The sequence below is a fragment of the Podospora pseudopauciseta genome, assembly GCF_035222475.1.
Source record: "Podospora pseudopauciseta strain CBS 411.78 chromosome 7 map unlocalized CBS411.78m_7, whole genome shotgun sequence".
Taxonomy (NCBI): domain Eukaryota; kingdom Fungi; phylum Ascomycota; class Sordariomycetes; order Sordariales; family Podosporaceae; genus Podospora; species Podospora pseudopauciseta.
The window spans coordinates 880996-908135 of NW_026946667.1; the positions used below are offsets into that span (position 1 = coordinate 880996).

At 51.9% G+C, this 27140-nt stretch overlaps 10 protein-coding genes across 10 annotated transcripts; 6 read left to right on the top strand and 4 right to left on the bottom strand.

The window, feature by feature from the left end:
• Positions 1-729: 729 nt before the first annotated feature.
• Positions 730-3312, bottom strand: QC763_705970 (uncharacterized protein). Its single transcript, XM_062915596.1, has 3 exons — positions 2594-3312; positions 1473-2510; positions 730-1407 (listed from the first exon to the last, which is right to left on the bottom strand). Exons 1-3 carry the CDS (start codon positions 2900-2902, stop codon positions 1324-1326), a joined length of 1431 nt encoding a protein of 476 aa, XP_062761568.1. The 5' UTR covers positions 2903-3312; the 3' UTR covers positions 730-1323.
• Positions 3313-7254, top strand: RIA1 (Cytoplasmic GTPase/eEF2-like protein (ribosomal biogenesis)). Its single transcript, XM_062915597.1, has 4 exons — positions 3313-3742; positions 3803-3823; positions 3881-6650; positions 6715-7254. Exons 1-4 carry the CDS (start codon positions 3680-3682, stop codon positions 7095-7097), a joined length of 3237 nt encoding a protein of 1078 aa, XP_062761569.1. The 5' UTR covers positions 3313-3679; the 3' UTR covers positions 7098-7254.
• On the bottom strand, positions 7213-9604 carry LAG1_2 (sphingosine N-acyltransferase lag1). Its single transcript, XM_062915598.1, has 2 exons — positions 8920-9604; positions 7213-8824 (listed from the first exon to the last, which is right to left on the bottom strand). The coding sequence occupies exons 1-2, from the start codon at positions 9100-9102 to the stop codon at positions 7730-7732; spliced, it is 1278 nt and encodes a 425-aa protein (XP_062761570.1). The 5' UTR covers positions 9103-9604; the 3' UTR covers positions 7213-7729.
• A 587-nt stretch (positions 9605-10191) lies between these two features.
• Positions 10192-12474, bottom strand: RIM21 (pH-response regulator protein palH/rim21; the record flags this gene model as incomplete). The annotated part of the gene is made up of 1 exon (XM_062915599.1): positions 10192-12474. The coding sequence occupies one exon, from the start codon at positions 12472-12474 to the stop codon at positions 10192-10194; it is 2283 nt and encodes a 760-aa protein (XP_062761571.1).
• A 1201-nt stretch (positions 12475-13675) lies between these two features.
• QC763_0104760 (uncharacterized protein) lies at positions 13676-14190 on the top strand (the record flags this gene model as incomplete). Its single annotated transcript, XM_062906437.1, has 2 exons — positions 13676-13705; positions 14026-14190. The coding sequence occupies 2 exons, from the start codon at positions 13676-13678 to the stop codon at positions 14188-14190; spliced, it is 195 nt and encodes a 64-aa protein (XP_062761572.1).
• Positions 14191-14505: 315 nt separating this feature from the next.
• QC763_706010 (uncharacterized protein) lies at positions 14506-14788 on the top strand (the record flags this gene model as incomplete). The annotated part of the gene is made up of 2 exons (XM_062915600.1): positions 14506-14555; positions 14638-14788. 2 exons carry the CDS (start codon positions 14506-14508, stop codon positions 14786-14788), a joined length of 201 nt encoding a protein of 66 aa, XP_062761573.1.
• A 1540-nt stretch (positions 14789-16328) lies between these two features.
• BUD14 (protein phosphatase regulator) lies at positions 16329-19713 on the top strand (the record flags this gene model as incomplete). The annotated part of the gene is made up of 6 exons (XM_062915601.1): positions 16329-16356; positions 16638-17039; positions 17685-17837; positions 17893-17966; positions 18018-19592; positions 19651-19713. The coding sequence occupies 6 exons, from the start codon at positions 16329-16331 to the stop codon at positions 19711-19713; spliced, it is 2295 nt and encodes a 764-aa protein (XP_062761574.1).
• A 1371-nt stretch (positions 19714-21084) lies between these two features.
• QC763_706030 (uncharacterized protein) lies at positions 21085-22004 on the top strand (the record flags this gene model as incomplete). Its single annotated transcript, XM_062915602.1, has 3 exons — positions 21085-21215; positions 21369-21420; positions 21517-22004. The coding sequence occupies 3 exons, from the start codon at positions 21085-21087 to the stop codon at positions 21796-21798; spliced, it is 465 nt and encodes a 154-aa protein (XP_062761575.1). The 3' UTR covers positions 21799-22004.
• Positions 21534-25156, bottom strand: QC763_0104800 (uncharacterized protein). Its single transcript, XM_062906438.1, has 3 exons — positions 22753-25156; positions 22039-22683; positions 21534-21984 (listed from the first exon to the last, which is right to left on the bottom strand). Exons 1-3 carry the CDS (start codon positions 22967-22969, stop codon positions 21980-21982), a joined length of 867 nt encoding a protein of 288 aa, XP_062761576.1. The 5' UTR covers positions 22970-25156; the 3' UTR covers positions 21534-21979.
• QC763_706050 (uncharacterized protein) lies at positions 24709-26920 on the top strand. Its single transcript, XM_062915603.1, has 2 exons — positions 24709-26365; positions 26450-26920. Exons 1-2 carry the CDS (start codon positions 26266-26268, stop codon positions 26470-26472), a joined length of 123 nt encoding a protein of 40 aa, XP_062761577.1. The 5' UTR covers positions 24709-26265; the 3' UTR covers positions 26473-26920.
• The last annotated feature ends 220 nt before the right edge of the window (positions 26921-27140 follow it).

Here is a 27140-nt window from a genome sequence, read left to right on the forward strand (position 1 = left end):
TATGCAGGACCTCGGAGGTGAAAAGTCTTGGATCATCAAAAAGTCCACAGGGATAAGTTGGTACCCAGACATCCTTAGCTCCCCCAAGACTTTGGGCATCCCTCTTATTAGGCGAGAGCGAGAGAGAGAAAAGAAAAAGAGACTCGTGAATTAAACCTGATCATCTTGTCGGACTATGAGATATGCAGGCGAGCTTGGAATCTGCGCTACCTATACTACCATCCAAAAACAGGTGGGTATAAAAACCTTGCTATGTCTATCCCAAGCAGCTCCCTAAACATATACATGAGCTGGGTAAACAAACAGTGTACCATCCTACACCAGACCCAAAAGCAGCATATAGCTCGTCCCCCTATCCCGAGTACAATAGGTCGAGATCGACATCAAACCGGCCACCCCTGGAGCTACATCAAACACATGTGTGGTCGTCATTGTGCATATCAGTCCCCTACCTGGGAGAGGGGAAAGGTGAGGGGGAGCTTCCCTTGGACGGGGCAACACGACAGCATTTCACATGTCACCTCACCCACCTCATCAGGCCATCTCACCAATTGCACGACCACCACAGCATTACGTACCGTACCATACCAGCATCAGCATATCAAACTCCACACCGCCAGTGAGAATCACCTTCACCATATGTTCTGTGCATATGGCTCGTACAAAACAACCCAGTCATAATCTTCCTGTCACCAGCTACGTGTGTTACAATCATGATAACAACCATCTTGCTTTCAAATCCACATCGTATTAAAGATCGCTGTCCGAAGCTGGTACCATATAATAGTAGCACCCTGCTTACTTCCCCAGAAACATACCACACAAGCCGAAAAGCCGCTTATCACCGCTCTCCATTCCTGCCGTGGCTCTTATCTCCAGGGAAACCGGCGATCCTTCAAACTACCTCGGGGTATACTCGGCCGCCGGCCAGTCTTGTCTTCCCTCGACCGGACTTTTCGGAGGCCCCCTTTTTCTTAAATGTTTCCCTCCGTTCCATACCGTCTACCCGCCGCGCGCGTTGTCATGGTATGTGCTGCATATCGTGCCTCCCTTTCAGGCGAAGAAAAAAAGAAAAAAAAAGCTTTCCATTTTGACGCCTGATATGCAATGCTGCAAACCACAGAAAAGGTACCTTGCGTGCGTTAATCCACCCCGCCCATCCAGCTCCCTGCTTTTGTCTTTCCGTTACCGTGCCCTACATAAATCCCTGGTGAGATGTACACAGCAGACTGGGTATCAGTATGACCCAATGGAGAAATATCCATTTTGTGTCATTCCCATCTCAGCCGAAACCCCTGGTCCCTGCGGTGTGATATTGCTCCTTCATGCATAAGTGCGCGAGAGGTTGCGGAGATACCAATCAACGAGCTTGCGGCCCATCTTGGCCTCCGAGATATGGATAAGGTCCTGCATGATGAAGTCAGCATATGCCTTGTCTTGAGATGAACAACCAACAAAAGATCAAAACTTACACCTTGGAGAGCATAGTCGAGGTCGCTGGTGTTAACCCACTCGCCCTCCAAAAGAGCACCCTCGTTCCACCGGATCTGCTTGTTGCGCTGCTTGTTAACAAGCAGGATAGAACGGAGCTCCTCGGGCTTGACGTCCAGAAAACCAGCCAGCTTCTTGAGGTCCATGGTGGTGTAAAGACGGAGGTAAGATTTGATGGTGGGGTTGAACATGTTGGTCTTAACCTCCTCCATGAAGATGGAAAGGTGGTGCTCAATGGGATCGATGTTGCTCTCGGGGGCATCAAAGTTGGGAGGTACGGGAGAGATGAACTTGGGGCACGCAGTGCGGAAGAGCTCCTCGAAGACGGGGAGGGACTCGGGGCCGCCACGCTGGAGCTTCAGGAGCTGCTCGCCGTACTTCTCACGGAGGGCGGTGTGGATGCTGTCATCCAGACGAGTGGGCTGGAAGGCAACGCAGATGGCGATGAGAGCGAGCATCTGGTCGCTCTTCTTGTTGATGTTATCGTACTGCGCGTTCTTCTGGAAGTTCTTGGTCCTGGAGACGTAGATCAAGATGTGGCTGAACATGCGGAGAGCGTCGGCGTAGCGGCGCATCATCATGTAAGAGAAACCCACATAGTAGTATGTGGTGAAGTGGGCAGCCATGACACGGGCGAACATGGCCTTCTTGTTGAGCTCAATGTCGTCGAGAGTCTTAAGCGCGAGGCTGAAGTCACCGAGAAGGCAGTGGACCCGGAGGAGGCCAATGATCGAGAAGTAGCCCAACATCTTGTAAAGGGCCTTGGATCCGTAGGGACCGGCGACAAGGGCGGCATCCTCACCGCGCTTGGTAGCCTGGAGCTGTTCCTGGATCTGAGACTTCTGGATCAAGGAGTAGAGAACGTTGAGCACGCTGTAGCAACCCCAGGTGTTTGGGTTCTCCTTGAGAAGCTGAGCCTCCTCCTCGTTGTTTCCCTGCCGCGCGATCCTCGCCCGGTATGTGGAGAATGTGTTGAACTGGTAAATGAATTCATCAATCACATCCCAGGCCCAGTAGTACTACCCTCAGTATCAACGTCAGCTTGTTGGCCCTCAACATGTAATCCACAACCCATTTCGGCTGAGGTATAGTGCAAACTGACCGATGGAGGCTCGAGATCGACGGGGCCTTCCGAATTAAGGATGTAGTGGAACAAGCTGCAGTAGTTGTCGTAGCTTGAGAACTTGGCCTCGAGCGTCGCCTGATAATCCAAGGGCTGAGCGGCCTGGAGTAACCGGGCCTGGAGATCGTCGGCAGCCTGGGCAAGGGCAGCCTGGTCGAGGCCGTCCAAATCGTCGTCCTGTCCGTATTGGACCTGCTCCTGGTAGTCGGCGACGAGGGCCTCCTCCTCAACATCGCTATCGTCCTCCATGGCCCGGATAGGGGCCATACCCTGCTGGAAGGCGCTCATGATTTCGAACTCGTGACAGGCAAACTCGGAACTGTAAATCGACGGGTCGGTTTGCGGGGGGTTCGTCGGGGCGGTGGTAGGGTCGCGGGTGGATGGACTGGTTTGTGGTGGTGGCCGTCAGTCGCAAAAGACCCAGAAATGGTTTGCTGCCGGGGGTGGGGCTCAATTTTTTGTGCTTGAGGGGCTGCCACTGGACAAAGCGGTGAATTTTGATATGGCAGCTGCAGCGCCGGTTTAGGGTTTGGTGTGCAAGTAAGCAATTAAACAGTATTGGCAGAATTGTTGGTGGTTTAGCTGCATAAGCTCCTATTGGTGCATTTTTGTCGATCGCTTTGATGCAACTTTGATGAATCACTTTGAATCAAGCTGCACAGCATGAGCTTCGCCGCAGCGAAGAGTCATCGGTGTAATCTCAGGCCATTTTGACAATTATATAGCTTCCTTACGTCAACAACTTTAGAATGAAGATATCTCGAGCTCACATGTGCTTACAAACAGCTTGCCATTCAGTTATTGGCCCCACCTGTGACAGACCGATTCTCCCAGTTTTCTGAAGGAGGGGCTTGGTTTTGCCCCGCCAAATATTTTGGACCACTTATCTTATCGTCAATCCCACTTCCATCCCAGTTCGACCATCGAGGTGTTGGATTACGACGCATATATCAACTTTCTGTTGTCACCCTTGATAGAAAAGTCTAGAGGTGCTCGTTGTTTATATTCAGAAAATACCAACCCTACCAACTGTACATTTCACACCCACCATCACACACATTCACCATGCCGGTCGTTAGTCCCGATAAGCTGGCAAAGCTCCAGCAAAACGCCGACGATGTTCGAAATGTATGTCATAGATCACATCTCTCTCAAACATGGATGAATCTCACTGACGCCTCATAACAGATCTGCATTCTCGCGCATGTAGTAAGTTGATAAGTGAATTTTACACATATCAGCATCACCTGGACTGACAAGAGCTAGGATCACGGTAAAACCTCACTTACAGACGCTCTTCTTGCCACAAATGGCATCATTTCACCGAGATTGGCCGGCAAGATCCGCTACCTCGATTCCCGTCCAGACGAACAACTGCGTGGTATCACCATGGAATCATCAGCTATTTCTCTCTATTTCTCCATGCTGAGAAGGTCAAGCCCAGAGGCTACCCCTGAGCCAAAAGAATATCTCATCAATCTCATAGACTCACCCGGGCACATCGATTTCAGCAGTGAGGTCTCGACGGCATCACGACTATGTGATGGGGCTGTTGTTCTGGTGGACGCAGTAGAGGGTGTATGTAGTCAGACGGTCACAGTACTCAGACAAACGTGGATCGAGAAGTTGAAGCCATTACTTGTCATCAACAAAATCGATCGCCTTATCACCGAGCTCAAGATGACGCCGAACGAAGCATATATTCACATCAGCAAACTACTAGAACAAGTCAACGCTGTTCTGGGTAGTTTCTTCCAAGGCGAGAGAATGGAGGAGGATCTGAACTGGAGAGAGAGAATGGAGGAGCGCCGAGCCCAGGCTGTGGCAAACAAGGAGGCCCAATTGGTGGACCAGCAAAGCGATGCCGGTGATTTACAGTTCCAAGAAAAGGACGACGAGGAGATCTATTTTGCCCCCGAAAAGAACAATGTCATCTTTGGCAGTGCCATCGATGGCTGGGCGTTCACAGTACGGCAATTCGCTGGCTTGTATGAGAAAAAGCTCGGCATCAAGCGCAGCCTTCTTGAAAAGGTCCTTTGGGGCAATTTTTACCTCGACCCGAAGACCAGGAAGGTTCTCGGGCCAAAACATCTGAAAGGCAGAAACTTGAAGCCTATCTTTGTTCAATTGGTGCTCGAGACTATATGGGCTGTCTATGGGGCCACCGTAGGTGGTGACCACGGAAAGGGGGATCCAGCTATGCTGGAAAAGATCACAAAGTCTTTGAACATCACCATTCCACCTCATATTCTGCGCTCCCGCGACCCGAAGTTACTTCTTACCGCCGTCTTCGCGTCCTGGCTTCCACTCTCGGTGGCACTCCTGGTTTCAGTTGTTGAGTCGCTACCTTCGCCCAGAACCGCCCAAGCCGAACGTCTTCCAGAATTGCTGCAAGAAGTGCCTGGTGCGGACCAAATCGATCCTGCCATCAAGGAAGCCATGGTCTCATTCAAAAAGGAGAAGTCAGACCCCATGGTGGCGTACGTGAGCAAGATGGTGTCAGTCAAGGAGAGCGAATTGCCAGAAAACAGAAGAAAAGGGCCAATGAATGGCGAGGAAGCCCGAGATCTTGCGAGAAAGAAACGCGCCGAGGCACTCCGTGCACAGAAAGAGGCCAGAGGCGACAGAGAGGATGATGACGTTCAATTCATCACGGATGGACTTGCAAGCGCCTCTCTTGAGACCCAGACACCAGAAGAGGAGGAAAAGCCTGCCGAGACCGAGCATTTGATTGGTTTCTCTCGTATCTACTCCGGAACCCTCTCTGTTGGTGACGAAGTTTACGTCTTACCACCAAAGTTTTCGCCAGCCAATCCGCTTGCTGAGCCAGTTCCCAAGAAAGTCAAGGTTGAGGCACTCTACATGATGATGGGCCGCAATCTTGAGCTCCTGGACACAGTCCCGGCTGGTGTGGTCTTTGGCATCCGTGGGCTCGAGGGTAGCGGCCTGCTCAAGTCTGGCACAATATGCAGCCAACTCGAGGGATCTGTCAACCTTGCTGGTATAGCAAACCTGCACGGCAAACCCATCGTCCGTGTTGCTCTTGAGCCGGAGAATCCATCCGACTTGGACAAGATGATCAAGGGTCTCCAACTGCTTGTGCAGAGTGACCCTTGCGCCGAGTATGAACAATTTTCTACCGGTGAGCACGTCTTGTTGACTGCCGGTGAACTGCACCTGGAACGCTGCTTGACCGATCTCAGGGAACGCTTTGCCCGCTGCGAGATCCAGGCCAGTGCCCCTATCGTGCCCTACCGTGAGACAATCGTCCGCGCAGAGGAGATGCGTCCTCCAGTCAACAAGGATCTCGGTCGTGGTGTGGTCGTTGGTGTTACCAGCTCCAAGCAAGTCACCATCACTCTTCGCGTGAGGCCACTTCCAGCGGAGTTCACCGACTTCCTAGGCAAGAATGCCGCCAGTATCAAGACTCTTTACTCAGGCCAGAAGAATGGTGACGATGAAGGCTCCGTAGCCCAAGATGATTCGTCCGAAGCAGATGCCGTAGAGGACAACGACCTCACTATCACCAAGGCTCTTACCGCAGAGGAGCTGTCCAAGGAACTTCAATCCACCCTTGACAAGAGCGAAAAGGCCCGCGACGCCTCCATCTGGAAGGACGCCGTGGACCGCATCATCTCTTTCGGCCCCAGGCGCACAGGCCCGAACATTCTCATCGACGCAACCAAAGACCAGTTCTTCCCCAAGGCCTTTGCCGCCGACAAGGAGGCTGTTGCCAGGGCCGTCAAGATTTCTGGTGATGAATCCCTCGACGCCCGCCACTTCAGCGACAAGATCGCCTACGCCTTTCAGCTCGCCACCCATCACGGACCCCTCTGCCACGAGCCAGTCCAGGGCATTGCTGTGTTCATTGAGGATGTCTCTGTCAACATTGAGGGCAACGTGACCGCTCGTGACCACATCAACCGTCTCACTGGCGAAGTGATCAAGACTGTACAACAATCCATTCACAAGGGCTTCCTGGATTGGTCACCCCGTCTAATGCTGGCCATGTATTCTGTTGAGATCCAAGCAGGCAGTATGTTTTCCCTCCTCTCCCTCTCCCCCCTTTAACTTGGTATACTAACCTCCCTTTCCTTCAGCCGAAGTCCTAGGCCGCGTCTACGACGTCCTCACCCGCCGTCGCGGCAAGGTCCAGTCCGAAGCCATGAACGAAGGCACGCCCTTCTTCACCATCGTCGCCACCTTGCCCGTTGCGGAATCTTTCGGTTTCGCGGATGACATGCGCAAGCGCACATCTGGTGCTGCCCAGCCTCAGCTTATTTTCACTGGCTTTGAGATTCTGGACGAGGACCCGTTCTGGGTGCCGTTTACAGAGGATGATCTGGAGGATCTGGGCGAGTTTGGTGACAAGGAGATCGTGGCGAAGAGGTATATGGATGGGGTGAGGAGGAGGAAGGGGTTGTTGGTGGAGGGGCGGAATGTGGCTACTGATGCTTCGAAGCAGAGGACTCTGAAGAGGTAAAGGTGATAGAATAGTGGTAGAAGACACAAGATTGGTGAGCAAAAAGAGACAATATTGTGCCCCAAATGCCGTGGCCATCTCTTCTCAAGCCGGAAACAAGGCCAAAGTATCATAGGTTCATTTCATCTATTACCATATTATTAATAATGCTAAATATTCCGCTCTGTCACGCACTGCCCTTCCTCCTCCCATTGCCCCTTGCTTTCCTCCCATGCAAACATGAAAAAGCGAATGTACAAGTCCAACCTTTTGACCAGACCAGACCCAAGCAGCCAGCCAGCAGCAGCAGCAGCAGCACAGCGCCCCAACCCCATTGCTTGCTAAAAACCCCAAAATGGTACAAAAGAACGAACGACATATATATACCTGGCATAATTTGTTTACGCATCCGCCTACCAACCACCCACCCCCCAACCCCAACCCCGACCACTCTATACCATAAACCCTGCTTGGTTTTCCATGATCCATCCCTTCCAGTCGTCATGCCCATTTCATCCATCATTTGCTGGCTTGATTCTTCTCAAAAGAAAAAAAAGAGACAAGACAAAGATCATTAAAAGATGTAAAAACCCACTCCCTTTACTTTCCCATCCCCTCTCGAATCGAACAAAAACCACCCTTCTCACTCCCCCTCACTTCTTCTTCCCGTTCTGCTGCTCCCCCTCATCTCCACTCCCCTCATCCTCACTCCTATCATCACTCGCCTCCCGATCCCTCACAAACCTATACGCAATCCTCACAATGAAAAACAACCAAAACAGATTCAGCGCCTGCAAGCTCCCCAGCAAACCTCCCGTGATCCAAAATGCCAAGTCACACTTGTAGCTGCCCCCCTCCCAGTCCATGACATACGGCCCGACAGTCTTGAACTCATTAAACAAGCTAACCAAGATCTTCAAGTTCAAAAAATGCCTCAGGTAGATCCAAGAGCACATAAACAGGAAATAGTACGGTCCCGTGATCGGATGGTCGACATAATTCAGCGATTTGGAAGTGGCGAGGAAAAAGTCCGAAATGTCGTGCGTGATGTACACCGCAAGCCCCATATACGTAAAGTGAAACCTGTAGCTCAGACCGATGAGCGCAAGCGAGACGATATGGTGGCCGACTAGCTCCTTAAAGTCCTTTCGTGGCTTCTCCATCCCAAGCAACAATACAATCGCCTGCTGGGCCCAGTATGCCGCCTGGAAGAGATAATAAAATTTAAACGCCCCGTCGTGGGTCTTGTGCGGGTAACCTTCGTACATCCCCACGACATCAAAGTACCAGATTGGCGTCCTCGACATGACCCACATGCCACACGGGCCCATGATGCCAAAGTAGAGCGCCGTGTACATCTGCTCCATGTATCTCGCCTGCTTCCCCCTCGACTTGAGCCCGACCCAGCGGGAGAGCGGCCGGAGGACCTCCTGCATGATGAACTCGCGCGTGAAGGAGAGGACGACGGTGTAAAAGGTCACAAAGGCGATGTCCCAGAGCCCCTTGCCGTACTGGACGTGGGTCGCCCCCGGGGTTTCCGACAGGGGGAGTCTGTACGACAGGAACAAAAAGTGGGAGAGGGGGTTGGAGGAGGTAGGGTTGATTGCGTAGCCGAGGAGAAAGCAAGACAACAGGAACAAGGGGAGGACCCAAGTGTGTTTTACGCATGTGTGCTTGACTCGGCGGAGGAGGGTGCGGGCTTTGCGGCGTTTGGAGGTGCGTTTTGTTGATGGGGGGGAGGGGGGTTCCTGAATGGGAACAGACACACTGTGAGTTAGTTTTGGTGTGGTGGTGTTTACTTTCGAAGCGGTCAGGAGAGAGCGAGCGAAAAGAAAACACATACCTTGGAGTGGGCTCCCTGGATGTGCGCAATGCTCGTAGCAAGCGACGGCGAGCCGGTGTCGCCCACTTTCAAGTCATCTCCCAAGATGCTCGCCTTTCTCGTCCTCCTTCGCGTCGCCGTCGCGCTCTCGGTGGTGGTGGTGGTGCCGGGCAGAGGCGGGAAGGGCTCTGATCCCGTCGCCATCTTTGGTGATTTTAGGTAAGGAAAGCTGTTCAGTTCTGTGTCATAGGGCGCCACAACGCGGCCGTTTTAAATGTTCGTTCGTTCGCCGGTTTGTGTCTCGGGTTGGGCAAGGAAGAAGAAAAAAAAGGTTTGGAATTGTCGGAGTCGGAGGCAAACAGTTCTCGAGCCAGCTAGCACAGCGCGCGGACTTGATTTCCGAGGGACTGGATGAGACGGGGGTTCAAAAACTGCAGGGTTCCCGCAGAAAAAAAAGGCTTCGATTAGGTAATGGATCCCTGCTTGTGCCTGCTGACACTTCCAGACGCCGCCTCTAAGAAAAGTGGTTGCAGGTAGGTATGCGTGTAGGGACTGGCACTGACTGTAGAGACCCAAATCCCCTTTGTTGATTGTTGACCTCAAGGATAAACAAAGTGGTCAAATCAGTTCAAAACGCCGTGTCGCACAGCACGAACGAACTGATGGTGTTAAAAGTACACTGTGCAGTCGACGGGTCCGCGTTTTGAGAAACGGCCAATCGACGACGGACAACAACTGAACCCCTGATTTTAGGGGAACGAGACCCACAGGTCAAGTGCGAGCCCCTTTTTCTGGAAGCCAGCTGCCGTTTTCAACCGAGTCTTTGGATACAGTGCTGACTGCTGTGTCAACAACCAAAAGTGTTATGAGAATCTAGAGCGTAGTAAGATCGTGCAACACAAGCTGACAGACCAGACACATGGAAGCGGCATGGATGGCAGAAATAACCGTACTTGATTTTCCTTCACCAAAACCTCCCGTACAAGCTAAACGATAGATCTGACACCTTGCTGTAGCAGATCACATAACCACTGCTTTTCCCCCCGAAATAAACCACGTCCCAACTAAATAGACGAGAACGTGATTCAAGATCCAAAACACTGTCGATATATCGACATCCCATGAGACCATCACTTTTTGTGGTATCCAAAAGCCCAATGAAACAAAACCCTCCAAAAAACCCCCTTGAAAATGCTCCGTGAAATAATATGCGCGCCTGCTATGCCCATAAAAATACACAACCACAGCCAAAACAATCGCCCGGTATCTTTTTCAGGTCACGTGTATAAACCTTCATGAAGGAGCGCGGCCACCAGAATCAGGACCAGTATCTGGACCTGGTGTGGAATCAGAGTCCTGTGATGGGCCCCCTCCTTCAGGCCCTCCCAAATGTCGACCAGAGGAAGGCTCTGTAGGTCTCACCGTGTCCGCAAATGATATCTGAGTGCCACTCGGGGTAACTTGAGGCCTCGAACTTGTCAAGATCGAAGCCGAACGACCAACCAGCGTAGTAGGTGACGAATCATTGGTTCGCGATCTCAGATCTGAGACTGCACGAACTGGGGTTGTCGCTCGCTGGTATTGAAGCTCCTCATCTTCCAACAGTTGGGCGAGAGCAGCCCCTCGGCGAGGTGGTGCTGGAATGACCGTCACAGGCAGACTATCCGTGTCTGGAGCTGGCCGGAACTTCTCCCGCAACCGCTCGGCCTGATTTGCTGTGAACTCTTCAAATCGGCCGCGGATGTCCCACTTCCCTTCCTCTCTTGGTGACTTCTTCTCCTCAGACGAGACAGCATTCTCCTCATCACTCCGCCGACTTCGCTTAAAAGAGAAGCTCGGTGTGAGGGTCTGCCATCTGCTGGACCCACCTCCCTGTGGACCTTGGCCTTCATCTGCTGGTCTCCGGGGTGGTTCAGCCCGATGGGTGCTTCTACCATCGCTACTTCGGCTTGACGACGTGCTGGCTGTGCGTGATAGGGCACTTGTGTTGTGTGGCGGCGGCGGTGTGGCTTGCGATGCCGAGTCTGTGTTTTGGTGGTAGCGAACTGCGTACACCGTGCTCGCAGCGCTCGCAGTGTCTGTCCGACTGATGGGTGTTGCTGTCGGCGCTGGTCTTGCTGGCCAAAGCGGTGGTTGCAAAGATCGTACTCGGTCATGATCCGATGGCTGTGGTGTCGTTTGCGTTGTTGTTTGGTCAGCTGGATCTTGATCCTTCTTTGGTCTCAGCCGAGACCTGTACTTGGCCTTCATGGCGATTACCGAGGGCCATGTATTTCCTCGCTCTCCTTGGGTGGCTGCTTTTTTCTTTGGTGGATTCTCGACGTACATCTCCTTATCCCCGCCATCACTGCCACTCCCTTTTCTTCTGCGACGAGCACGACCGTCAGAAGTCGTGACATCGAGCATCTCGTCTCCGTCAAACACCTCTCTTCCGAGAATACCGTCTCGTTTCTCTTCCCGTTCCAAAGCTTCGATTCTTTCCACCCACTCCCAGACAACCACACTAGCGGCAGCCGCTCCCACCCATCTGACGTACTCCCCCCAGCCGGTGAAGTCTGGCTTTGCTATATCCAAAATAAAAAAGACCACGGGAATAAGTACCGACATCAATGACAGGGCTGCCATGAGACACATGTTCTTCATCTGCGGATGATAGAAGGCATATCGCTTCTTCATCAGTGAGTAGTAAACCACCCAGGCGGCGTACAGCACCCCGAGAGCAAGCGTGAAGAGGTAGCTGAGTGCTGGGATGGCATCGGAAAAGGAGCCGGGCCGGTTCGAGCCCGTCTGGTCTGTATATCGAAAGCTGTTGAGAGATTGGAAGATGACGTCGAGCGTGATTAGCGCAAAGGCGGTCCACTTGATGATCACCTTTTCTCGCTGGCGGGGAAAGAGGCGAATGAGAGTTTGGGCTTGTGCAAGCCACAGAAACGTGTTGGAGACAATTCGGATTGCTTTTAGCTCGTTGCCACCCAAAACCTCCTCCTGCAACGCCTTCGCATTCTGAATCTGATAAATATATTGCTCCTCAGCAGCCTGAAAGGTCGCAGCAGACGCAATGGTGAGTGAGATAACGACAGACAGAGCCGCCACTTTTTGGAACCACGGTCTGCCTCCAATCGTCGGCCCCGAGCCGCTGTGAGTGAATCCTCGTCGACCAAGAACAACAACTCCACCATCCAGGAAAGATCGTGGCGTGACGAATAACATGATAACAAGCATATACGCAACTACTGTCGTCGCCGCAAGCGCATAGCACTGAGGAAAGGTTGACGCATAAAAGGGATCGCGAAAGTCGGAATATGTCCATCCATCGTCGTCCGGCATTGCCCCTACATTCGGATCGAGCTCGACTGAACCACCGCCAGCGTTGGCAATGATGGCTGGTGGAGTGACTGGTGTGCATAGTGGCCGGAAAGCAGCCGAGGCTGTGAGGGTAACAACATCGCCATTTGGCATGGACAGAATACCGCCGACCGGGAGATTGAGAGCACCGCAATTGCGACCTTTGGATACTAACGGCGCGTCGGTGGGCACGGGGCCCGCGTTACCGGGAAATAGCTGCCGGGCTTCCATGACGCTGATTGAGGGCGGCCTTCCGCCTAGTTTCTGTTATTGCCCAATCTCCATGGAATTAATTCCTCGAATGAAGCAGTCGTCCTCTCGTCGCAGGAAGGCTGGGGGCGCGCAGCGACGAGTTGTCAGCAGCTCCGGGGGCGGAGAAGCCACACAACCGCGCGGGTGGCAGGTCGGGTCGTCGTCGGGTTTGGTTGTGTCGCGATGGTACTACAGGTGTCTAGGGATTGATGAGCTGACAATCAGGATGCCGTCGCGATGTTTGGCGTGGGGGAGGCGATCGCAGAGAGGGCTGGGCGCCGAGAGATGCTCGCAGTCGGGAATCGACGGGTAGGCTTGGAGAGCGGGTGAAGGCAAAAAAACGCAACGGCAGCGTTGTTGTTTGTGGAGGTTGAAACGGCGGCTGGTCGTGTCTGGCGTCAAGTCTGTCGATTTTGTCGTCGCTCTGTCGTCCTGTCTCAACGGCCGGTCTCGAAGACGTTTGAACTTTGAAAGTTTGATGGTGGAATGATTAATAGCCGGGAGTGTAGAAGGGATGGCCCTTCTCAACACTGCAAAATTGGCCTGGAGTAAAGAAGCGGAGATACCGTGCCTGGACTGGTGAGAGCGCACTGTCCTGAGGGAGGCGACACAGGGTCAGGTTGCGCTGGCAAATGAAAACTGGGGTGGTCGTGATGGTGGTACTGTTGCCGCTAGCATTTCAGTGTTCAGCTGCCTGTCCAAGCGAAGTGCAAGCGCCTGCCCACCTCGGCCAGTCTCACCGCTCGAGGCCTATGAAAAGAGAGGATTCGAGCTGCTGAGAAACGAAGGGACAAATCTCAGTGTGACAAATTGCTTGCTTGCTTGCTTCCTTTGTGTTCTCCTCACGTTGCTACCATCAACAGCAATACCGGACGTTGTAAAGTGGTCTTGATTACTTCTCGACGCTTCTCCGTCTTCCGTAGACAAAATAGGGGTGCTGTTTAATTAGCGCTTATCACTGGATGGCTATAACCAAGCGGGAAAAAAACAAGCGGCCGGGCAGCACTCGCAGCACAACACCACTCCTCCAGCGATCTGCCAGCTTTTTTCTGATCCCAGGCTCGCACTGTACGTCTTGGGTGCATCTCAACGCGCAGCGGGGATTGATTGAAAATGTGGTCTGCCCAAGCACACCAAGCACGACAAGATTGGGGCGCAGCGTGATTCTTCGTCACCCCAAATGAGCCATCCTGTTTTCCACCACAGGAATGTTACTTAGGTGGTCTTATTCTGACGACGTGTTCCCTGGAGATACTGGGAGATACTGTGCTGCACAAGTTACACAAGTTGGTGTGGTCGGAAACTGTGGGAGCCCTACACATCGGTTAGCTGGCTAGGACTTGGGACTGTAGTGAGTTTTCCCCGCTTCTCGCTCACGATGGCACCATCTTGAGGTCACCCTTCGCGTTCACACAACCCTTCTATTGCCTTCTTGTCCAGAACCATCTTGTGTGAATGTGAAATGCACGAGAAAAGCTGCGGGGAAGCAACCCCTCTTGATTCCATTGATCAATCTGACTGTCCGCCAAGGGTTCCCGTCATTCTTGCCATGCTGTCATTGGTGACCTTGGCGAAGGCTTGTCTGTCGTGGAGAAGAAGCTTGGCGACCTGAAGCCGATGACCCCCAGCTTCGGCATTCTTCGCCCGTCTAGAACTCCTGGGAGGCGTGAACTCAAACCGCAACGCCGGGAATAAGGTCATCATGGTCGTGGACCCTTTCCATCTGATATGGGCATTGCTTTGACCAGTGACACACCACTGTGCGCTTTCATTTCCTTTCTCTGGACCCCCTCTTCCGGATCGGCATCGTCCCACACCGCCACCAGAATCCAGCCAGAATCCAAAGAGGAATGCCACATGTGAGCATCGGAATGCCCAAACCAGGTGTTCCCAAGAAGTTCAGGAATCCTCTTTTGGATACCTTCGGCCGGCTGCTTACAGTCCATCTTCAACCAGCAGAGATCCAGCAGTGGTCACGTCGGCTGTGGTTCCGCATGTGCCGAAGCTGCAATGGTCCCATATTCCAAAGCGCTCACTGTGACGGTTCCCTACTGGCTGAGGTGAGATGTCTGATTACACTCATGTGCCACCACCAAATATAGCGCACTCGTCTTTGTACTGACCAACTGCATACTCTCAAAGCCAATTACCTGCCTTGAGCAAGAGACACGAGGCTGACCAACAAAGGCCGGGACGGGGAAACGGACTTTTCAGCCGGAATGTCCCTCACCTCGACGGCGGTCGTCTGGTTCACCAGTTTGTCCGGCTGGTGGTCATCATGCCATCACCGTAGAGTGATTCATTCCACGTGTCTGCCCTTCCGATTGCTGGCGTGCTGGCTTCCGAACATTGTGTCCCAACGTTGACCGAGATCGGGGTCTGTGGCCTTTCTGAGGCCATTGGGATGCCGTGCTGCCCTTCGTGATGGCATTGGTATCGAAGGCCTCTGTGACAAGGAAAGCCTTGCCGGACATTGGTCGAAGACATCATCACCTACTTTCTGTTAGCTGGAAGCTCAAGGGGTAGTCCATAGCTCCACCTTGATATTCTTGAAGGAAAGTCCTGTTCCAGACGGATTGTTCGACGGCAGGTAAGGAGTCGCAAAATATGGATGTCAAGTATCGTTATCGTTAATCTACAAGTCAATGCATTGATATAGGAATTGCTAGGAATTTTAACAGTTCATGGCGGGGCAGTTGAGGTGATGATGAAAGTGGGCATAGTCCACCCCGCAATTTCACAGTGGGGAAATCACCAGCAGCCGTCAGTGGTTCTGGGAACCAGCTGGCCAGGGGCCTCCCTGCACGCCCAGCGTTTCATGTGCCCCAGGGCCAAAAGACTTCCACTTTTTTTTTTCTTACTGCTTTTCTGGAATATCACGACAGAAGAAGGCATTGATATCGACGGTAACCACTAGCTAGTAGCTGCTATATGTGGCAGCAAATGAGAGTATAGTGCCGAAATAGAAGAATATTAGAGGGTATAATTGAACCAACAATCTCTTTATGTGGTATAGAAACACTGTTTCTAAGGCAAGATCCTCGCGTGCCAGCTGGCGGAGCTCACGTCAAGCAATCGAGAATCATTGCCCATCCCCGTTCCTCTCCCATCTTCCCTCACGACATCATATCGTCCACCTCGTCCTGCATTTGTCAATCAATCCTCGACTTCTTGACTTTGGACGACACAAACCACCAGACAATTTCACCATCGCCAAAGTTTGGTAGCATCGGGCCTGTCGCGACACGGGCCATGATCGCCGTTTCACCCATGTCATTGCCTCCGTCCAGTGCTACGCAGCAGCTAACAGCCTCGGGCATTTGATTCATCTGATCTCGCGATCAAGCCACAGCCGCAGGTCGAGGGTACTCAGGACACTGGCAGACGTCGGTTTAAGGCGCTCGATATCCCGCCATCCGGATACCATCTGGATACTGATATCCATCTGATAGCGACTGATTAGCCATATCGAGAATTTGAGATTTAGGAATCCCAAACTCCCCATCTTGGCCCAGCGCCAAGCATTAAAATCACCTACACTACCCATAGCCAAGGGCAAGGGGGCGCCTCGTCAGCCAGCCTTCCACCTTGGGGGGCCAGCCGCAGCCTGGGATTCTTCAGGGGTTTTCCGCCATCTCTTGAACTTGATCGGCCGACGGGAAGGGGAGCCTGCGACGGACGGCTGCATTTTTGCGGTTCTGCGATTTTGTCACTTTTCGCGGCGACACTTTGCGATCTTCCTGTATTCTCCAGGCGCGATCCCTGCTCTCCCGACAGGCTCAGGAACAGCAAAAGTTGGCATCGTCGCGCGGGCCACGGGCCAATTCGCCAACATGACAAGGCCAGAGATTATTCGCGCTGGTATGTGCTGAGAGTTCCCTCATTTCGTCTGCCCCCATGATGCGCGCCGCTGTGGCCCGGTTCCCTGTGGCGCCCTGTCCAGGAGGCTAGGTAGGGGACCGGCTTGCTTTCTGCGCTGCCCTTCGTGCTCCCCCTCGTGCCTGTCTGTGCCTGTGCTTGTGCAGAGCAGGAGTGGCAGCAACAGCAGCAGCAACAGCAGCAGCAACAGCAGCAGCAGTAGTCGCACAGGAACAACTGTACGTCTCGGACCGTTTCTCTGACACACCTTGTCAACTTTCTAGACACCATCGACCTCCAAGCGCACGACAACCCTTCCGCTCCGCGACACGCCAGGCCGACCCCTGACGGCTCCCTCGCACCACACCAGGCCGAGACCTTGAGAGAAGTTGCGGCAGAAGCAGCAGAGGAGAACCACCGTAGCCCGCCCGGTCTGTGGAACAACGACGCCGACACCGACACCCTCCATTCCGTCTCCGACTCCCAGCAGAGCGGCGGTTACGGCACGAGGCACGACGACGCAGGCAGCATGCAGACGGGCACCCGGCAGGATGCGCTGGCGATTGCCCAGAATGGAGGCCATTCTGGCCACGAGGTCGATGAGGCGGTCATAGACGGCGAAACCGAGGTGGACGTGGACGACGACATGATGGACAGGATCTCGAGCTCCCCTTCAATTGAAGATGGTGGGTTGCCCTCTACCCTTCCAGCTTTTCCTTCTTCTTGTTCGAGCGGTTCTGGACGTTTCTTGGTGCGCTGCTCATCGGATTTGTCTGTAATTGGTGATGCGAGGTCTTCTTCTCCGTACCTCGAAAGTCCTAATTACCTACCTCCGATGAGCACGGATGGGGAAACGGAACGCCACCAGGCGGTTCAACGCTCTTATTTTCTTTCGCCTGCACGTCGCCATCATCATCTGGACGGTGAGTTTGAACTACACGGCAGACCGGACACGCCGCAGCCAGCCACAGCCTTTAGCCCCACAAACCCCCTCAACTTTGATCCCCCCGAACATGAACTCCAGTCCGGTGCCGAAGAGGAAGTAGAATTACCGCAAGATATGAGGAGGTACAGGGCAACCCTCACCAGCGGGAAAAGCACCTGGCCGCCCACTCGCCATATCTCACACCGTTATGATGCCACTCCTGGATATCTTCCCTCTAGGGAGCCCGCCGACCAGGACGCCTCTGACGACAGCTACTCGGATTTTCCTAACCTGACAGTTCCCTACCACAGCTCGGACGAAGATGATGATGATGGCGACTTTTCTGACTCGGAAGATCCTAGATTTGTCGACTCTGGTTGGGGCGGAGAGTGCTTACAAGAAGCAGAGGACATCGATTTCGAATTCGTATACGCCCTCCACACCTTTGTTGCCACTGTCGAAGGGCAAGCGAACGCAACCAAGGGTGATACCATGGTTCTTCTCGACGACAGCAACAGCTACTGGTGGCTGGTGCGTGTCGTGAAAGACAGCAGCATCGGTAAGTTGTCAGCGCTCGGCTTTCTGGTTGGCGAAGTGCTCATGGGAAATCACAGGCTACCTCCCCGCCGAACATATCGAAACTCCCACCGAACGGTTGGCTCGTTTGAACAAGCACCGGAACATAGATGTAAGTTGGAGAGGGAGCCGGTGGAAGGAGAGGGGTACTGACAAGAATTAGCTCTCCGCCACAATGCTTGGTGATCAAACCGATAAAGTCCGGAATCCCATTAGATCTGCCATCAAGAGAAAGAAGGCCAAGACGGTCCAATTCGCACCGCCTACATTTGTGGACTATTCTGATATCGACTACTCGAGCGAGGAAGAGGATGTGGCGGCCGAATACTTTGCCCAGGCCGCTCAACAAGGTCAAAAAAACCAGCAGGCTTCCGCTGGCGCGGACACGGAGGACGATTCGGCCAAGGTCGAACCATTGAAGCCCAGGACAACACAGAAGGATTTGAAGCCAGACGAGACCGACAACTCGGCGAAACCACGGAGCTCTGAAGAAGGAGGAGAACTCAAGGTCGACGGGCCCAAGAAGACGAGCGACGGGACTGTCCGAGACTCGTTTTTCAAAGATGATACAGTCGAGACGAAGAAGATTACGCTTACGCCTAACTTGTTGCGGGATGATGATGGAACAAGGCTGTCGAGCGAATCCAAGGAGATGAGACAACGACCAAGCTTGGATAGGTTGCTGGATAAGGACGGCTTGCTCGGCAAAGACGGCAAGAAAGGAAAGGATAAGAAGGAGAAGGATAAGAAGCCTAGTGCCATTCGAAGCTTTTTCTCTAGGAAGGACAAGGATAAGAAAGCCTCCCATGAGGACGAGGATCTCAGCAGAGACAGTCACGAAAGAGAGCCGGAGGAGGAGGAGGTATCGCAAGGGTCGCCAGAGAAAACAGGCCCCCAGAGGCAGCCGAGCAAGTTGCAAAAGCAGCAACCCCGGACGGAGCCATCGCCAACTAGGAAGCCTGGCTCTACTAGAGAAACGGGCAATGGTGTTGACATCAAGGCCTTCTTGTCGGAAAGCAAGGTCAACAATGTCGCCAACGTACCACCCGCCACGATGCGTTTGGTAGAAGCCAGCCCGAAGGGTTCTCCACAAGGCAGCCCGCAGACGAGTGGGAGACCTCAGAAGGCGACCAAGGCCAGGACTCGCATGGGACTTGACGACTTTGACTCTGATGATGATGATCTGGATCTTGAGCCTGTCCAATCCCCACCTTCCCAAGACCCACGACGTCAACAACCACAACAGCAGAAACGTGCTGCTCCAAACAATACCAATCCCTTCATCACTCAGCAACAAGCACAGCCAGCGTCGTTGGGCGGGCAGGCAGTTAGAGGTGCTCCCACACTTAATTCGCCACCTCAACAGCACGAGGAGAGACTATCCGAGTCGCCTGTCCAGGTCTCGCCAGTCACGTCTAGCAACCCCCCGCCGTTGATGGTCGATACATCGAGCCAAGAGGAAGACCGGTCATCGCCAAGATCGACACCCTCACCAGAACTGATTGAGCACGAAGATGCGGATACGTCGGTCAACAAGGAGACCATCACGCCGTCCACTTCTTCGAGGTCATCGTGGAATGATACCAACCTCAGGGCCTTTTTCGATTCCGGTTCAGATATTCGGGACTTGCTGGTGGTGGTGTATGACAAGTCGAATGTCGATCCGGTATCTTCGGACCACCCGGTGGCAAACGGTTTGTTCAGAGAACAGAATGCTAAGCTTGCTGAGATAACAACTGTATGTATCTTCATCATTACTAAACTTTTGCAGGAACATTGTATTAATCGTGTCACAGCAACTCGACAATATGCTCGGTGACTGGCTAGCCCGTAAGCAAAGGCTACGGGGAACAGTCTAATTATACCCACGATTCCTTTATTTTTCGATTAATCCCCCCTGTACGGCCCGACTACCTATTTTCTCCGTTTGGCTAGTTTGTTTGTCCTTTTTTTCTTGTCGAATGCCCCCTTAGGTACTACACCAACTTGACTTGGTTTTTCTTGGTTTGGTTTTTCTCTTCTTTATCATCAGTATTATTATCAATTGTTTTTCTTTTTATCCTTCGTGATGCATTTACGATACGACACACGCGGCACAACTGTTGTACCTGCTGCCCAACCTATGTTCAAATTTTCCTGTTTTGTGTCTGTTTCTACCATTGTTGTTGAAAGCACGGCTATACGCAAATGTTTTTTTCTGGATTCTGCTGAATGGAAAGTGACGAGTCTTGGTTTAGCTTTGTTGGGTTTGTGTTGTTGTGGAAGTGTTTTATTTTCTTTTACTTTGAGGGGGGTTGGAAAGGAGGGGGAAGAGCATTGGCAAATAATTATTGTTTTGTAAGGGAGTGTTGTAGAATGAGGAGGAAAGCCTTGGGTAATATTGGGGTAGCGGTGGGGATAAGAGCATGTATAGAGATTGAGAGGAACAAGTGAGGAATAGAAGTTGAGGTTTTGAAAGAGACTGTCACAATGATACCCATCGTCAACGTTGAGCCTTGCGTGTGTGCAGGTTGTCATCTGATGACGACTAACAAGGCTGGCTGAGTCGGGAGTTCCCGCCTTGGTGCATTGCATGGTGCATAAAGGCACTACAACTTGGTTGAACACGGACAGGGCGGATGTTGACACACACACACATGGCAGATGGACCTATCATTGCTTCTCCACTTAGCACAGACTACTTATCCCCTCCTAAAATGTGATTCATATACGGGCTTGACCCGCGGAATAGAATGCAATTCGTAGATAGACAAGTAGACGCGGCAGAGGGAGTGTCACTTGGACAGGGACCAAGGGCTTGGCGATTCTGGATAGACATCTTCCGCGCAATGAGAGCTGAGAAGAAACAATTGTGATTCACAGTCGTAGGTGAAAAAAAAGAAGCTAAACAAATTTCTCCGCTGCCCGACTCTAACCAATCGACACCGAACTCAAACAACAGCCCAAACGGGGTAGCGAAACATCGCGCTTGGGCGGGAGGTGGAGTCGATCCGACCTCCGGCTTGGTAAACACTCGGACATGTGTGATGTAGTGGAACCGAGGCCGTATCCGACGTACTACGGGGACATCGACGTTCTCTGTTCTGTTTAACTACAACTGTTTACCCCTCCCTTCCCTTCATTTTCGTTCTCATTATCAGTTCTTCTCATACTCACCCTCATGCAAACTCGACTTTCATAACTCAAAACCAACACACTTAGCAAACAAAGTAAACAAAACAGCCGCCAAAATGTCCTTCCTCGGCCTCGACCTCGCCTCAACAAACTACTCTTACTACTCCATCCCCGCCGCCTTTCTCATCACCATGGCTCCCAATGTGTACGCTATGGTGTTGGCGGGGAAGAATTATGATTTGAACCAGTATGTCACACACACACACACACCACCATCTCACCCTTCATAACCCTTGCACTTCAACACCGGATTCCTGGGCTTCTTTCTCGCCCCCATCTCAACAAATATTTTCAATCAAGACATGAAAAAAAAAAAAAAAAAAGCTAACAGAAATTGTAGACCCCGCCGCACAGAAGAGATTTGTGCCAAAGATACCTCAATGCCCAAGCCCGTATGCACCCTACTACCCTCACATATCTCCCCCCCTCTCTCACTCAACAAGAAAAACCCCAGTGTAAAAAAAGCACAACACTAACAAACCCCCCAGACCCTTCAAAAAATCTCCCGCGCCAAAGCCGCAACAGCAAACGGCTTCGAAACCCTCTCTCTCTACGCTGCCTCCGTCGTGGCAGCCAACGCCTCGGGCATCGTCCCCGTCTCCAAGCTCAACACCCTCACCCTCGGCTATGTCGTCTCCCGCGCCGCCTACAACTTTGTCTACGTCGTTGCCCAGGACAACAAGAAGCTAGCCGGCATCCGGCCCCTTGTCTGGGCTGCTGGCGTGATCATCATTATGAATCTGTTTGTGAGTGCTGGTGGAAAGGTCTAAGTATTTTCACTCTGTAAAAGTGAGAGAGTCATTCCGAAGGGAGAAAATGCAAGGGGGGGATTTGATAAGGCGAAAGGGGGTTTGTGTATATGTATTTCTTTGTGCGGCAAGCACACCTTGTATATATACAAGCTCATCTCATTTTTCCCCCACCATCCCCATCTCCTCCTTCGAAGTTCGTTTAAGCTATATAACATTGTCAGCAATCACTTCTCAACATCTACACCCAGAAAAACTCACCCGGCCCCCCAATCTTGGTCGTAATCGCCCCATCCTCAATAAACACCCCCGAAAAGTAATAATCCTCATTAGTGTTCGGATACCCACTCCTTGGCAGCTCCAACACCCCCAAATGCCAATCCTGCCCATTACTACTCGTCGACACACCCCCCACCGGCGCAACCACCTGCTTCAAATCCGCACCCCCCTCACTATACCACAACCCAACCCTGTTCCCGGAGAAATCAATCTCGTACGCAAAATTATGCCACACATTCGCCTTCCACTCGCTCAACTTCCACTGCGTCCTCTGGTTCGTCATCCACTGCAACGCCGGGTTCGCCGCCCCCTGCTCTCCCGAAATCCACCCATACTTTAATTCTGTAAAGTGTGACTCAAAAAAGCAAATCTGATGCTCCTTGTTCACCGACGGCGCGTTGGTGTCCCGCCGCGAAATCGAAAAGTGGTAAAACACCTTCCCGCGGTTGATCGCCGCTTTCGTCTGGGGTATCAGCTCGATCCGGCGCATCGTCTGGCCGTTCCAGTAGGCTGTGCTGTCGAGCGTGAACCGGGCGCCTTGTTTGGAGACAGTGTCGTTTGGGTTCTTGTAGTCGGGCGAGAGGTTGATGTAGCGGTTTACCGTCCCGGAACCGTGGATGTAGTATTCTTTGTTTGTAAAAGCTCATATCAGCCACCATGTAGTTGGTAAGAAGGGGAAGAGGGGGGGGGGCATACGATAAGGACCAACTTGATTAGCCCAAGACCACTTGTTCAGATCCGCCGAGGAAGTAAAGTCGTTGAATCTTCCATCCCAGAGAACAGCACCCTCAACGGCAGCAACACCACAAAAGGCGGCGGCCAACAATGTCGACGTCTTCATTTTGTCGTTGAAAAACAAGCGCAAACAGCCAAGGGGCTTGGGAAAAAACAAATCGATCGACAAACTCGGCATTCACTCGAAGCTTATATATACCGCCAACCCTTTCTCCCCCGCATATTCGCAATCCATTTTCATATGTGCATGCGGGTATGTATTCACGGCACCATAAAATTCCGGCTGGTACCTATATCAAAAGGCACGACGGTCCGCGCCCGACGAGGAATATACAACCTAGTCGCTATATTCCCGAGCCTGCGGATGTCAGCCTCCGGAAACTTTCCAGGGTCAGAACAAAAGTGGGCGGTTGGGTGATCTGTTGATCGATAACTAAGTGAGGAGAGAGAGCGGAGTGGTGGTGAAAGAGGCGGGTGTTAGAGTACAAATAAAAAGGGACAGGCACAGGCTAAAGTCGGATAGGTCGCGTTTGTGATGTACTTCGGCATCTCTGCAATCAATGAGATCTGCCCCGTGTAATGATGTGGGGAGGGGCTTTTATGGGATATTAGATAAATGTGTTAAAGGGCGGGAATGAATTATTGGTTGTATTGTCTGGGGATGACGGGCTGCCCCATAGGGGTATAGATGAGGTGGACATTGCACACTTGTTGCGGTAATAAATGAGATGGATAGTTTGCGATGGATTCCATAGGTGTTTGGCTCATGTTTGGGGATAACTGTCAGCGGCGATGGTGTAATCTCTCAGGATAAGTGCTGCTCATGTTTGCTTATCAGCAGGAGGTTTAAATATTATGGAAAATCGAGATCAGTTGGAACAAAGGTCAATTGACGAGTGATAGCGTTAGGCAATGCTGAACGGGAAATCTATGGAGAGATGATGGATGTGGAAGCAAAGGTCTGTCATCACCTTGCTCTTGCCTTACTTCCATGGTAACGTAACAGCAATATGTGCCAGACAGGAGCGACTTGGGAAGAGATTGACGACCACTCATCAGTAACCCTAACTATCCACCTTGTTGGGCAGGTTGAGAGCAAACTTGAGTGAGTCAACAAGATTGGTGTTATGAGGTGAACTACCAGTGTTTGAGAACCTGAAAAACTAATTGTCTGATGCTCATCAGTGAGACAGAGCATGGTGGTTGTGTCTGTAATCAACGACTTGACATCAAATTCAAACCGATTCAGTTCGATTGACGCAGTTGACAGCATCAGAAACATTGCAAACTCGCAACAAAATGGGTCAATCGCAGAAATGCTATGCCATATTCCAAACTCGGAGCAACACAATAGGCCACAACCGTAGCTTCAGACGTAGAATTTTTACAAGCTTGTCAAACAGCAGCAAACAACTCTAGACTTGTCTTGACAGCAGGGACAGGTAAATCATTCGCAAACACAAAAATACACATGTTGTGGGTGATGAAATGTCGAGACCACCCCACAGCTCGGACCTAGAATGGTCGTAGTCCAAAGCCATAATGAAAGGGATAAGGTGATCACTTCGATTTAGGAGGCCGGGAACGGAGGAAGATCCATAGAGAATAAGAATAACCCTCAGCAAGCCACATTGTGGAGCCGCCATTCGCACCAATACAACCCGTCGTCAATTCCACTTGGCGGTGTAATATTGGACAGACTGCATTGATGTGTAGATAGAGAAGAAAAAAAGAAGAGGAGGAAGTTGGCCAGCCTGACCAAGAATATATACTCAAATTTTTGGCGACGCAGAAAGTGGGGCTGCTGAGTTAGGGCTAGTGCGGGTCTGTGGGTGGGCGACGATACGAGATAAGGATAAGGATAAGGATAAGCTTTTTTGGTGGGGTGGAGGGGCATCATCCGCTTCGAGCTTCCTTCAACACCACAACTCAACAGTTCTTATCATGCCCCATCTACGAGAGCCTCATGGTTCACTCGATTTGGAAGCCGCCGTCCGGCATCTGCTCGGCCTTTCTTGACTCGATACGGACAGCCACGACAACATCTGGCGGGCGGGTGGCTGCTGCAGACGGAACACATGCTGTGGCTGCTTCTGAGATGGGCAATTCTCCCCCAAGTCAAACGTTGAGCAAGATCCACGATCTGGTCTGTTTCTTTGCCTGGAAACTGATATGAACATGCGACGAGACATCTACTGCCGGTGCCACAACATCCCAGCCCGCTTGTTCGGAAGGGAAGCCGATGGGAAGCACAGAACAAAAACCCGATTGTCCGCTGTCGGAGCAAGGCCCGACATGATCCGCTTGATCTGCTCGGTCCGCTGGGATATGAAAGCGCTTGCCGGCCGGCTTCTCGGGTGGACACATGAATTGTCCGTTGCCGTTTCATGTCTTCCGAATCGCATGTGATGAAGCCATATGGAGCGAGCTACATTACTGCACCTGTCACCCCTTTCCCAGAGTCATCGACTTGCTGCGGTCGATCATCACGGCCTTCCCGCCACGAGCGTTTTCGTACTCCCCCAGACGTTGAGCTATCACCGGGTGACTGCTGCTGCCTTCCATGGAATGCCGGTGGTGTCGACGGAATATTCCGGTGTCGTATGAATGGGGATCACAAACTCCATCACCAACTCCCAAAACGAACCAGCTTTCTGCGTCTCCTGCTTCTTTGGGAATGTGTGTCATGGAAGCCAGCCGCAGAGCACTGCCTAACGATGAAACTGGCGTCGTCCAACCATTTTCGTGGCAGAGATGCTGATCCCAGCAGCCGTGGTTCCTAGCTTCAGGAGAGCCCAAGGTTGATCACCTCTCACGCTTCACATAGCTCGGACTCTTGGAGGGTTTTATAAATCGCTTTTCTTAGCCAACTCGTAGCTGCTTAAAAGTTCCCAGTTCTCCTTTCCATCAACCAGGCGCAGCGGTTACGTGGCAAACCTCCGGCTTGGAATTGCTGGTGATACAAGCACAAACGTTGCCCGCACACACCGGATACGATACTCCTTTCGGCGGGCAGTAGCACAGAAGAAACGAGCCTGCCCGTGGCCGTTGATCCGCTCAGTTGACGGAAGCGGTGTGTTCTGCTCTTGTGATGAATGATTAGCATGGTCCTGGTTGTGACAGTTCTTGTACCATCCTCCGCTCCCACATGCGCGCGAGACGGCGACGGCACGGGATGGGTTTCTGACAAAGGGGTAATATATATATAGGGGGATTGCTTCCTGAAGGGATGCTCGAGTGTCTGATAGCTATCTTATCATATTCTGTGCGCGGTTGACATTCATTCCATTCTTCCGAAGCTTTGACAAATTCTCTCGACCGGGCTCAAATCCATTAGAGAGCCAGACTTTTCAACCACGTCCTCAGTAATAGCAACAATATCAACATATACTCTCATTCACCGCAGCAGAATTGGAACCTCTCTCTCTCCTTTACAAACCCTGCTCTCCAAGCTCCAGACGCTCAATAAACACAATGTCTTCGTACGCATCCCACCAACCACAAGCTCCCACTCCTCAAGGAGGCGAGGACTCGTCGACCAGCTCGGGGGGAGGTGTCACTCCTATTGATCCCCGTATGTTACCTATCTCAAGCAACCATCGTGGGGGGGAAGCGGGGGCCGGGGGGTAAATGGTGACTAATCCGTTTTTGATGCCAGAGTTTGGGAAGAAGAAGCCCTAAAAATCATCGTGCTCAACCTGTTAACATGGCAACCTATACCTTTTTCTTTTTTTCTTTCATTATGGGACCACACTGGGGGGCATAAGGGAGGATTTGGGAAACAGAGAGATACCCCTATACACTATCCTACACTCGCTTTGTTTTGTTTGTTTGTTTTTAATCTCTAATTATTAATGCACTCGCTCTCTCTCAGGGGTTGTTGTTGGAGTTGGGGGATGAGGGAAGTTGATGGTGGGCGTTTCATGGCCAAATGCTTGGTTAGATTTAATTCGACTAGTGTTGGAGGGAGAGAGGTTGGAGATGGTACAAAAAAAGTTGCAAGGTGCAAGGACTGCTGATGATAGGAATAATTGTAGAGCAGGCGCGTTCGAGGGTTTAGGAATAAGAGATACTACCTGCCTAACTCAAAATTCTCATGCCAAAAACGGTTTCTTGACAGTTCGTATGCCCAAAGAATGGCGATGACGCTATTTTGTGATGTTTCTCACAGTAATATTGGTGATGATTTCTTGGTGTTTTTCACCTGCAACGACCCGGTGGCTGAGCCAAAATCCCAACAATCCGGACATGTAAACAAATGTACTGCCTATTCCCCAAGTCCTACAGCAACGCAACGCAACACGCACCGTGTTTCTGGGATGGTGCATGACATGACATGACAGCAAGCC

Coding starts and splice junctions, on each gene's coding strand:
- RIA1 (XM_062915597.1), top strand. CDS start 3,680: ATGCCGGTCGTTAGTCCCGATAAGCTGGCAAAGCTCCAGCAAAACGCC. Junction 3,824..3,880: donor TCTGCATTCTCGCGCATGTA/GTAAGTTGATAA, acceptor GACAAGAGCTAG/GATCACGGTAAAACCTCACT. Junction 6,651..6,714: donor TGTTGAGATCCAAGCAGGCA/GTATGTTTTCCC, acceptor CCTTTCCTTCAG/CCGAAGTCCTAGGCCGCGTC.
- QC763_706050 (XM_062915603.1), top strand. CDS start 26,266: ATGTCTTCGTACGCATCCCACCAACCACAAGCTCCCACTCCTCAAGGA. Junction 26,366..26,449: donor TGTCACTCCTATTGATCCCC/GTATGTTACCTA, acceptor TTTTGATGCCAG/AGTTTGGGAAGAAGAAGCCC.
- LAG1_2 (XM_062915598.1), bottom strand. CDS start 9,102: ATGGCGACGGGATCAGAGCCCTTCCCGCCTCTGCCCGGCACCACCACC. Junction 8,825..8,919: donor TCCAGGGAGCCCACTCCAAG/GTATGTGTTTTC, acceptor GTTCCCATTCAG/GAACCCCCCTCCCCCCCATC.
- QC763_0104800 (XM_062906438.1), bottom strand. CDS start 22,969: ATGCCGAGTTTGTCGATCGATTTGTTTTTTCCCAAGCCCCTTGGCTGT. Junction 22,684..22,752: donor TAATCAAGTTGGTCCTTATC/GTATGCCCCCCC, acceptor TTACAAACAAAG/AATACTACATCCACGGTTCC.
- QC763_705970 (XM_062915596.1), bottom strand. CDS start 2,902: ATGAGCGCCTTCCAGCAGGGTATGGCCCCTATCCGGGCCATGGAGGAC. Junction 2,511..2,593: donor TCGATCTCGAGCCTCCATCG/GTCAGTTTGCAC, acceptor TACTGAGGGTAG/TACTACTGGGCCTGGGATGT. Junction 1,408..1,472: donor TCGACTATGCTCTCCAAGGT/GTAAGTTTTGAT, acceptor TTCATCATGCAG/GACCTTATCCATATCTCGGA.